General features: G+C 43.0%; 1 protein-coding gene across 1 annotated transcript in view; it reads left to right on the top strand.

The window, feature by feature from the left end:
* Positions 1-11,771, top strand: part of slc4a11 (solute carrier family 4 member 11) — a 157,998-nt gene that overhangs the window by 51,023 nt on the left and 95,204 nt on the right. The window contains exon 3 of the mRNA XM_008283193.1: positions 1,506-1,622. Coding sequence (XP_008281415.1) covers positions 1,506-1,622 — 117 coding nt within the window. The remainder of the gene's footprint in view (positions 1-1,505; positions 1,623-11,771) is intronic.

An 11,771-nucleotide genomic window follows, 5' to 3' on the forward strand; every position in this document is an offset into this window, starting at 1 on the left:
ACCATAAAGGTTTTCTGACTCATCTTTGGGTTTTAAATATCAAACTTCACCACAGTGATGTCTTTATCCTATGAAATGGAAATCTGGATTGAAATGTGAGAACATACTTGACAAATAAGCTCCTTTCGTCATACTTGAAGCGACACTGAAACAATATTTGCATATAATTTTAAGGCTTTTTTTGTTGTTAGTTTCAGGCGTCAGATGTTTGTTACGGAGTCGGGACGGTTCGCTGACTGTCAGAGAAGTTGTCACGGAGGAAGCATAATTTCTTGTACTAATTTCTGTCTAAAGTTTTTCTTGTGCACTATTCTGACAGGACTTCACTGTCCCATAATTGGAGTTTCTACTCATTATGCTGGTGTTGTGTTTTTTTCAAACGATGCTGTATTTACTTGTGGAGAACTTCTCCAACAATAACAATAGTTTGAGATTGCCGATGCAGCTTCTACCAGTAAATAAGTCCGGTTTATATTTATACATAAGATGTAATTTATACAAGTATATGTTTCACAAACCCGAGCTTTTACTTTGAAAGTGTATCAATCAGCCAATCAGCTGTGAGTCTCTGGCTGCTTGCAGTGAGCAGAGCAGCAGACTGAGGATCAGACCCTCGAACAAACGCTCACAGCTCAAAAACTACCGGTTGTATCGAAAGAATTCTTTCACCGTGTGAAGCAGGATCTTGTTTGAAGACGCTGATGTGTTTTCATGTCCGTACGGTGTTTTATACAGATTTGGTGGCAGATTAAAGAGACTCACCGTTTCATTTTTGCCCAAAACTTGTGAGCTCCGATATGATGGAAGTCAATGAGTTTGATCGACGCTCTCTGAGCTCTGAAGTGATTTATTAAAAAACCGTAAGTCCTACAGCAAAGAGACTTCTACTGGGTGAAAGAGGACAAAAAAGCCAAGATTTTTATGTATAAATTGTTCATGTAGAGAAGAAATTGTGAGAAGCAAACAAGGTTATCTGCATCTTTTATCATAAAAGTGTTTTGGTCAAAATTCGAATCCGGAATTTTTCAAGAAAGTCATAAAACTTAAACTGTGACTGCGTAAAAACTGTAAAAGATATCAAAGCACAGATGGAAATGAGTAACATTCAAAGCCTTATGACCTGTTTAAACTTTAAATGGAGGTTCTATTGTAAAATATGGCAGAGCGACGGGGTTTCAAAGATGGCCTAATTTTGGCAGTTGTGCAGGTGACTTCCTATTCATTTCAATGGGGATTTTTACGAAATTCGTAAAAACGGTACGATGAATAACCACCAAAAGTCCAAGCACACCGTTCCCAATTGAGCCACATGGGTATGGGGTAAGTGTGCCTCCATGAAGCTCACTTCTTTGTATTCTGCTGTACAGTTTGAACATTCACAGTCTTGAAAGATGCTCGTTTTCGCTGCTTCGGCTGCAGAAAACGGTAACAACCGCGGTGGGTTTGCCGCCCTGCCCGGTGGCCGCTGAGGTCCAGGAGGTGACCCTGTGCTGTTGTGTCCCCAGAGCAGCGGGAGGCGGAGCAGGAGGAGGGCAGCGAGGGCCGAGAGGAGGGACAGGACTCGCCGATCGCCTGCGGAGATGACATCCACCTCTACGACAACCAGATCAGCCCTGGGCCGGGTCAGTGCACCGCAGAGGGCCGGGCAGCGGGGGTTGGAGTGTGCAGTGGGGATAAGGAAACAGAAAAAAGAAAAAAGCTAGATGAAGAGATTAAGAAAGAAAGATTTTAGGTGGGAGGGAGGGAGAGGGAAGCAGAGGGAGAAGAGATGGGGAAAGGATGGATGAAGATAGACGAGAGGAAAGAGGGATTTGTTTGCAAGAAATGTGCTTTTTTTCTGTTTGAACTTATAATAAATATGCAGAAAACTGGACAGTATGCATCCACCATAACGCACGGGAGCTGCAATCGACAGGAAATAAGTACCAAAAAAAAGCCGATAGCTGGCAGAAAAGGAGGGTGAAGGCAAAAGGCAAGAGAGCAAGATTAGTGGACCTGATGGTGAGAAGGACTGTTTGCAAGAAATTAGCTTTTGTCTGTTTTAAAAATGCTTGAACGTCAGATTTGTTGAAATTTAAAGCCTATGAAAGCTCAATTTCATAATTTTTTCACACGTCGAACCTGAGCAGCACACTAACCCTAAAGAAAGAGACTACAATCTCTACTCAAGAGCAAATTTCAGATCAAACTCTAACCTAACGGAGCAAGTCAGAAAATAATATGACGCTAACCATGACTAGAAGGAACCAGAGAGAACTGACAACGTGTGACGGCCAGTGCATTTCCGTGGACGTCCTAAGTCCCCAAACTGCTTCGTCATCGGACACGGCAGGGGAAGTTACCGAGACAAATTTCAAAAACCTAACCCTTCTTCTCAGTTGAATTCCTGCACGACTTGAGCTTTAAACATCTAGTCGCATGTTTATGCGACAAGAAAACTCTTTTTAATGGGCGCTAAAATGAAAGAAACGACTCCAGAGAATTAATTGAAGAAGCCGAAAGGTGGCAGAAAAGAAGGGTGAAGGCCAAAGGCGACAAGAGCAACGTTAGTGGACCTGATGATGTTTGCATGAAGTTTACTTTTTTCTGTTTTAAAATCATGCAGACCACTTATATTAAATATGTAGAACACTGTGCCGTATGCATCCAGCGATACACAACATAACACACGGTGGCTGCAATCAATCAATCAATCAATCAAATAAGTATGAAAAGAAAGCAGATAGCCGACAGAAAAAAGGTGAAACTCGAAGAGAGCAAGATTAGTGGCCCTGATGAGGAGACGGATTTCTCGGCAAAACATTTACTTTTTCTGTTTTAAAAATGCTTTTGAATTGTTCAAGTTTAAAGCACCTAAAGCTCGATCTCATAACCTTTTAACACGTTGAACCAGAGCGACGCACTTTGCTTTCCTTCTTCTTGGGCAGTTGGACTTTTCATTGCGGCAGGTTGTAGCGTCTATCAAACCAAACTGCACCACCTGAGCTTTCTAACGATGCTAGTCGCTTGTTTGTGCGACAGAAAAACTCTTTTTATTTGTGCAATAAAATGAAAGAAACGGCACGATAGAGATGATAGAAGAAGTCGATCGGTGGCAGAAAAGGAGGGTGAAGGCAAAAGGCAACGAGAGCAAGACAGTGGACCTGATGGTGATTTGTTTGTGTTTTAAAAATGCTTTTGTATCTCAGAATTGTTCAAATTTAAAGCACATGAAAGCTCGATCTCATAACTTTTAGCACATTGAACCCAAGTGACGCACTTTGCATCCAAATCTGAACTTTGCATCTCAAACTTTTCATTGCAGCAAGTTGCAGCATCTTTCAAATGAAGCTGAACTTTCCAATGACGCGACAAGTAAACCTGTTGTGTCTTAACTACTACGGTGACTTAAAATAAACACAAGACCCAGACGAAGTCGCAGCGTTGCTCTTTTAATAAACGGTGCAACAGACACGTTTGTCTTAACAACAAAAGGAGTCCAGCAGATTATCCCTAACCCCTTTTGGGTTTTTTGACTACGGAGGCCCCGGTAGATCAAAATACATAACAAAACTAGTTCATAATGTACATCTAGTTTAATCACTGCATCACACATGGTCATCCCAACATCCCAGACAGGCTGGTTGGTTTCTCCTGTAGGTGATTAGAATGTAAAATAATTCGTTTTTTTTAGTTTCCAGTTCCGATATTTCCTGATTCCAGACAATCTCTGCATCAGAATTATGCAAAGATAATCTCTGCTGTAAACAGTTTATGGTGATATACATGTAAAGATATGTTTTATTATTGATGTCAAGACTAATGTACAAAATCTGCAAATATTATATCAAATTATGGAACATCTGGATAACCTGGAGTGTTTTGTAAAAAGGGCTCGGCCTTATAATGAGCAAAGCTTCAAAGTAAATTAAATCATTCTGATAATCCATACAATAAACTACTAGTGACAAAATGTCAAATATTAACTTCAACCTCTTTGTTTAGTCTGAATAACTAAACCACAGGGAGGAAACTATCAGACTGAGATTTGTCAGATTGACAGAAACATATTTATTTATTTTCTTGTGTCGGCGAGATGTTGGATGTCGTCAGCGTCAGTTTGGAGGTTTCATCTTGAAGCTTCGCCGCCAAACGATTAAAGGTTTAAAGACAAAAACACAAAAAAGCGAGCTGGTTAAACAAGATTCTGCAGTCGGCTGAATCTGAAGCTTATTTCGTCGTATTTGTGAGAAATTGCTCAAATTGTCGAACTTCTAAAACACAAAACACTTGAATATATTTACACAAGATGGAGAATAACAGCCAGATTCTCATAAGCAAAGCACAAATCGAGCAGCTTTTCACGGCGAGCAGAAACTCAGGAATTCCGATTTCTTTCAAGTTTAACACTCTAAGTCCAACTTTGTAAAGTCAGAAACCCGTCTGGAGATGAAAACATTTCTCCTTCGGTGGACCTCCAGCCTTTTTCCTCTGATCTCTGCTCTCAGAACCCGAAGCAACCTGCAGACAAACACGCTGGGCGAGTTCAAAGTCGCTGCACCAACATGAAATAGTTAGAACAAAAAAAAAAAAACGCATTAATATGAGATGAACAAATGGATAAATTTAGCAAATAATTTAACAAAGAGCTTGTTTGTTTTCACGTCGTGCGGCTCAGGAATACAGAACTTGGCCAATAATTATTATTTTTACATGTAATTGTGTCTGGTATATTAGTAAATGGAAGTTTGTCAAATCTTACGTGGATTAAATAAAGGTCTCCTGCAAAGTGGACGCGTTTACCACAATCAGCTTCGCCAGAAAAAGAAAAAGAAAAGTATATAAATGAGAAAGTGCAACTCTGACAGCTGTCTCTTTGAATGTGCCTCTCGCAGTCGATAGTCTCCTCTGCTTTTCAAACCGTGTGATCGATATCACTTGAGGCTTTGTGGAGATGTTTTGTATCATAGCGTGAGGCGGATTCTTCAAAGGGGGGAGAACACGTCTGCACATCTTCAGTCAAAGTGGGAAGAAAAAAAAAGAAAAAGAAAAACACACCCACCGACTTTAAACTAATTTCCGCGGCGCTCCGAGTCCGTCCGGAGCCTGATGGCAGGTGTTGGCTTGACGGACGGCTCCTTCGGCTGCAGGTGCGGATGATTTTGACCCCGTCGCCGGAAACCCCCCGATGGGTCAACGGGTTACCGTTGCCGTGGCAACGGCCACAGGTGCACCACGGGGAGGGGAGGGAGAGACGGCCGCTCGCTCTGGATGTGACAGGTGACCGGTTCACTCGGCCTGATTCTCCATACATAGTAACACTTGAGGCGTCTGACAAGAGCCGGGAACAAGTTCGAGGACAAGAAGAAAGAAATAAAAGAAAAACGGCGGAGGAAAGTCTTGGTTCTGCTGTGGACGGCAACTCTGGAATAAGAGCGCAAAATACTTACGTGGACCGCCACAGCCGAGGGGATTGTTTTCACCGCAAAGGTTGATTTCTGTGGCACTGATTTGAGGCAAATCCTGTCATTTGCCATTTTTGGTCCAGTGTGGTGGTTCTGTGTCGCAGATTAACCCAAACTAGCACATCCCGACTCAATGCCAAATGCACATACCTGATATCGTACAGAAATCAGTTCAACATGTAGCCGAAATGTCAACATGTTCACCATGTTTATCTCGGCTGTACGACTGTTTTAGCCATGTTGACGTGTTGTCTTTGCCAAAACGCCATGTAGAAGCCAATAACGTAATAACGGTTGATAACGTAATAAAAGTCCTGAACCAAAGACGTTGTAACTTTTGGCCAACAGATGTTACGTTAATGGTTCAGGACTGTTTTTATGTTATTGACCAGTTATTATGTTTTTGGCTTCTGCATTATTAAAAAGTGCACATTTATTACGTCATCGGCTGTTGTTACGTTATTGGCTTCTACATGCCAACGTACATCAGAGCCAGAAACAGTGAAAACAGACAAAATCGTCACATTTTTTAAACTCTCCGTTCATCCTTCCACTAATCTAAGCTGTTTGAGCAGAAAAAAGCGTAAAACTAAGCGTAAAATTGTGGTATTTCATCAAAATCGCTTTATTCTTTTCAATTTAACTTCGGACTCCAGTGCGACCAACAATGTGCTAAAAATACATTGAATTTTTGAGGGTTTTTTTGGGTTTTTTTTTCGAAGTTTGGGGTTTAAAAAGTGTGTTATCTTTTCTAAAAATATCCCAAAAATGACATTATTTATTGGAGCCAGAAACTTTAAAAATGGAAAGAATTTGCAGATTTTCAACTTCCCAGCGGTCTTTGAACTACTCATCTGTGATTTATATATTCTGTCTGAAAGCTCGACCAAGTCTGAGCTCAGAAACGTGATATTAAATCAAAATTATTTCATCATTTTACTTTCCACTGATTTTTCACTTTCTTGTCTTTGAGCGACTCATCTGTGACGTGTGGTTCTTGTCCGCAAAGTTGACCAAATCTGAGCTTCAAATCTTAATATTTCATTAACATCGCATTATTCCAGGTGTCTTATTTAAAAATTTGCTGAAAAAAAAATCTATTTGCTTTAACCAGATTCTAGCAAACATTTTGCTCTCCCCTGTGCTACTGGGACATTTTAAATGGGTTGAACTGCAGGCAGTGTTTATACAGCGCAGACAGGAAACAAGTGTGTCAAATAACTAAATATGTGAATAGTAAAATATCTGCAATATATAGAGACAAGACATTTCATCAGAATCACTTTGCTCAAAAAACACAAAGCATACTAAAGATGATGTACTTTGTTCTGCAGCTGTGAAGCCATTCAACACTCAACTGTCACCAAGACTCATGTAGAAAAAAAATTAAGAGACTTTTTTGGCTGAACGAGGCTGAACTGCAGGCAGTGTTTACGTCACATCCTGTTTAAAATTTTTATTGGTCTTCTGTACAACCATGAAGCCACTTCTGACTGAAGCCCGCTACACACTGTGTGATTTTCGGCCGTCACAGATGAACGATAACAATCGTGAGAGAATTGTGGCGATATTTTTGGTCTTGGCTCTAAATCGATGGTCCTACATCACAGTAAGACAAATTCAAGGACGGCCGTTGTCATGGTCTTGCTACCAAAGATATCCTGCGATGAAATTGTTCGAAATTTGGGGTTGCTGTTGCGACCTACGTCAACTAACTAACCAATAGAAATGACATACTGATCAGCGCGACACTGGTACTAAATGCTCGTAGATGCTAACAAGTACTTATGTCAGGCTCCTTTCGCAAAACTGGCGTCTCAAGTTGGTCGCTCTGTCCGAGCCACGACCGTGTCCATATTCTCCTCCACATATAAGCCACGAGGGCACTGTTCACCCATCCATTATCTATACACCGCTTAATCCTCACTAGGGTCATGGGGGGCTGGAGTCTATCCCAGCTGACTCAGGGTGAAGGCAGGGGACACCCTGGACAGGTCACCAGTCTATCACAGGGCTACACTTAGAGACAGACAACCAAGCACACTCACATTCACACCTACGGACAATTTAGAATCACCAATTAACCTCAACATGTTTTTGGACTTTGTGGGAGGAAGCCGGAGAACCCGGAGAGATCCCACACTGCACGGGGAGAACATGCAAACTCCACGCAGAAAGATTCCGGATGTCCTCACCGGGACGCGAACTGGCGACCTTCTTGCTACGAGGCAACAGTGCTACCAACTGCGCCACCTTGCAGCGGCACTGTTCATGCTTCGCCAATTTCTTCTTCGTAGATGGATGGCGCATGCTTCTGACGTTTTATTCTTGTGCATCACGTTGACTAGGGCAGGGTGATATGGCCAAAAATATTTATCACGATTATAAAATCATAATATAAATGAGAAAATTTCCGATAACGATAGAACTGACAATATATATGACGCGAGACAAAATATTCGGGCAAATATTCTGATCTAAAAATTGCTATGCGGACACCACCACAACGACCGAATACTCCGATATTGGTCCAACCCTACTGTGTCGGTTGATGCGCTGCCTCCGCCCACCTCCTCGGTCGTCGCCATGCTTCTCGCTCCATGTGCATTACACCAGACGAAAACAACGGCGCTGCACGTTTCACTCAAATTTTATCGCGATATTTCAGTTTCATATCCTCCCCTAACATCACACCGGTATTACCTTGCACGGTATGATAACATCGACTCACGTACGGCGTAGGCTGCGATTCAGCTCGCGTTTTCATCGTGCAATCTGCAAACTTCATGTCGTGCCCAAAGCCAGTTAGATTCATGTCGTGCAGCGTAGCTAGCTGTAAACTTATAAGATTGTTAAAATCGTTTGTAGCCGGCCTTTACAGGACGTAAATAAAGAAAAAGGCAAAGTGCAGGCTGAATGGAGCGGATAAGAACAAAAGTTTAAAGTGTATATAAATACTTGATGATGTATAGAGCCACCAGTCCAGTGTTGGTGATACTTGAGACAACTCGGAAAAAGTTCTACATGTTGATTAAATCTTTAGCAAATTATTTTACTAAAATAAATCATCTAATGAATTCAACTTGTACCTGTATCACCTGTATCTACCTGTATCAAACTACACATAAGACATTTAGACTTGCAATGAAAAAACAAAGAACTTCTCAGGAGTCCAGAGGGTTTGAACACCTGACAAATTAAGAAACTTCCTCCGCATTAATGCAGAAATATTAAATCCAGTTTCACCTGCAGTGATTCATAACACCTCGCCGACAAAGAGCCAAAACATCCGAAGGGACATCCGCCACGCTGGAGCGAAACCTCCGTGAAGGAAGGTGGATGAACTGATAGCATCTCTGAGTGTATGAATGTCTTATTGCCTGCCCTTAATCTCAATCAATAGAGTGGCACTCGGGGGGCTTCTGAGGAGGACGGCAGTGATTTGTTCCGTCCTCGCTTCTCGTACAGCTGGAATGTGTCGGGTTGTGGCTGCTGTCATCAGGCGGGTGCAGAGCGTTGGTTGCGGCCAGCGGCGGCGCATTTTCGGTGCATTATTCATCGAGCTGAATGTTGATCAGCGTGTTTTGTCTCCACTCCCGGCTTCAGAGTTGACATGATCCCGGCATCGTTAGTCGTCTGGCGTTGCTTTTAATTTATGTCACACCGTTATTTTTCTTATCCTGCATCGGTTGCGTCCAGCGTGTCGGGTCGGTGTACGACTGGTAATGGCGTCCCGTTTGGAGAACAGCTCGGCGCTTACATCACGGACAGCAGCTCCGACCTTAATCTAATTTACTAAACATCTGTGTGCCGTAATTAATTCATTTGGCGCCAGATATTTACCAGTGAGGAGGAAATGCTGTCAGGATTATTGTCTGCTCTCCAGTGTGTGTTTTCAGTCGTGACCTTTACTTGTCGGATGCTTAAGGCCACTGTAGGAGCTATTATTTGGGTCCGAGCACATCAGTTCAAGGACCCTATTGGAACCCTTCTGATTATTATTTTCATCGTTAAGCCAAAACAAACGTGTTTTTGAGGGCCTAAACATGCTCGAAAACTCACCAAATTAGCTACGCACATCAGGGCACATCAGGACTGGTGGAAATTGGAAACCATCGAGACGTGGACATGTCACTGCCAAAATGGCTCCACAGCGCCACCTTGAAAATTTCACCAGAGTCCTGTCGGAAGCACGTTTGGCCGAGAGCTACGCAATTTCAGAGGCATACAGAGCTCGTTGGCACCAACAAAAAAGTCTCTCTGCTCCAAACTCTAAAATGCAACACGGCTCAACAGCGCCCCCTACAATATTTCAACAGAGTCCCATCGCTGCTATGAAATTCACCACACATGTGTAACAACTCGTGACGCACAAAAAAGTCCATTAGCATGTTTCTGTAAACCCAACATGTTGGAAAAACGGCGAGCATGCCGGGCCATTTTTGCTTCAAAATCGAACTCCTCTGAGGGGGTTCGTCGTACATACCTGAAATTTGGCCAGCACAAACTACAGGACGTGATGATTAAAAGCTAGCAGAAACGCTCCACAGATGAGGCCCGGTTTGGAAATGGCGGCCCGTCCAATTTCCATCAATGGCCATTTTGTCCATTTTCGGGGTGTTTTTTGCACTCAACGGAGTCCTGTTGGATGGTTGTTTCACCTACAGCTACAACATTCGATGGGCACGTGTAGCAGGTAGGGACGCACAAAAAAGTCAATCAGCGCCAAGCCCTAAACCCAACAGAAAGTCCTCCATTTTGAAAAACCTCGGTGACAATTTTGGCGATTTTGCCTGACTTTTGAACATTTTTGACCATTTTCAACATCTATCAACTCCTACAGGGAAGGTCGTACATGCCTGAAATTTAACCGGCACAAGCTACAGGAGGTGGTGATTCAATGTTAGTAAAACGCTCTGCAAAAGTCCGATGGTGTTGAAATGGTGACCCCCTGAATTTGGCCACAACGCCATAAAACACCAGAATGTATAACTGACCTGTGTTTGCTCCGATCGGCCTGAAGCTTTACACGCGTGCTCCGACTCTCAGCCAGAGCTCATTTCCACCGCGGCCAACACGCTCATTCAGCAACATTTGGATTTAAGCAACAACTTAACGAACAGAATCAAAAAAAAGTCTGAGTGGCTCTAATTATTCCTCCTCTGACTGTGAGCAGATCTTTTCTACCACCGTCTCCAATGTCAGCCACGGGACGGATCCACAGTAGCCTTCATGAAAAAGTAATAACCGACCGGTTCATCCAGAGTGCAGCGAGAAGCCGCTGAGGGTCTGAGTTTGGCAGAAATTCTCCAAAGTTGCTCTGGTTTTAGTGCTTTGTTGCTACTCCAAACGCTGACGAGATGAAATCTGGTGACTTCCATCTAAACGTGACACTTCCACCAGTCCTGCTAGCTAAAAGAGCGGCTTCATTTCTCTGTTATCCACCTGGTTTGTAGAAGACGGTGAAGACTCGAGGTTTGACCCAACGCTCCGTCGTTTCACCGCGTTGACGAGATCTTTCCTCCGTTCCGGTCTCTTCAGAGGAACTCCGTCGTAAAGCTGTCAGACTCCCTCCATGAGCAGAATGGATGCGGCGGTTCTGCTCCTGCCAGCGCCGGGCTCCATTCCATCTCACTTCAATCAGTTTGGCCCGACGCCGGAGTCACGGAACTCAAAGGTCATCGCTCGACCTCGACGAGTCCGACTGAGCTGCTTCCAGATCGGAAATAAATCTAAAATAAATTCTAGCGATCATTTCCCATGGACGGAATTTACTGTTTGTATTAGTGGGATGCGATTAAAACAAAATAAATCTAGTTAATTAGAAGCTTTGTCATTAATTAACAGTTTTTCAGTTCAAATACACGTTGGTTGACGACTTAATCAATACATGAACTAAACTTTTCCTGTTTTAGGTCAGTCAGGTTTACCAACATTATTTCTATTTGCTAAACGCCAGAATAATGAGAGAGAGAACGTTTTAATTACGTTCATCAAAGTCAGACGTTTACATCCACTAAGATTCCTTCAGACTACTGGGGACAGCCCAGATGATGATGTCTGGCATCTAACAAGTCAGATTGAAATATTGCAGTATACATGAATACATTCAGTCAGGTTCCTCCTTCCTAAAGGTTCCTCCAGCAGCCTTGTGTCTGACTGAAGGTTCCTCCAGGAACCCTCGGAGCAGACAAGCTTCCTGGAGGCTGTTTGTTCTCAGAGAGCAGAACCAGACGGTGGTGGTTCATCGAGCTGCATCACTTCAGCTCGTTCTCTCCAAACAGCAGCTGTGTGTCGCAAAATGCAGTTCTTATTCAACTAAAAAAC

This window comes from Stegastes partitus, unplaced genomic scaffold (assembly GCF_000690725.1).
Source record: "Stegastes partitus isolate 25-593 unplaced genomic scaffold, Stegastes_partitus-1.0.2 Scaffold301, whole genome shotgun sequence".
Classification (NCBI taxonomy): Eukaryota; Metazoa; Chordata; class Actinopteri; family Pomacentridae; genus Stegastes; species Stegastes partitus.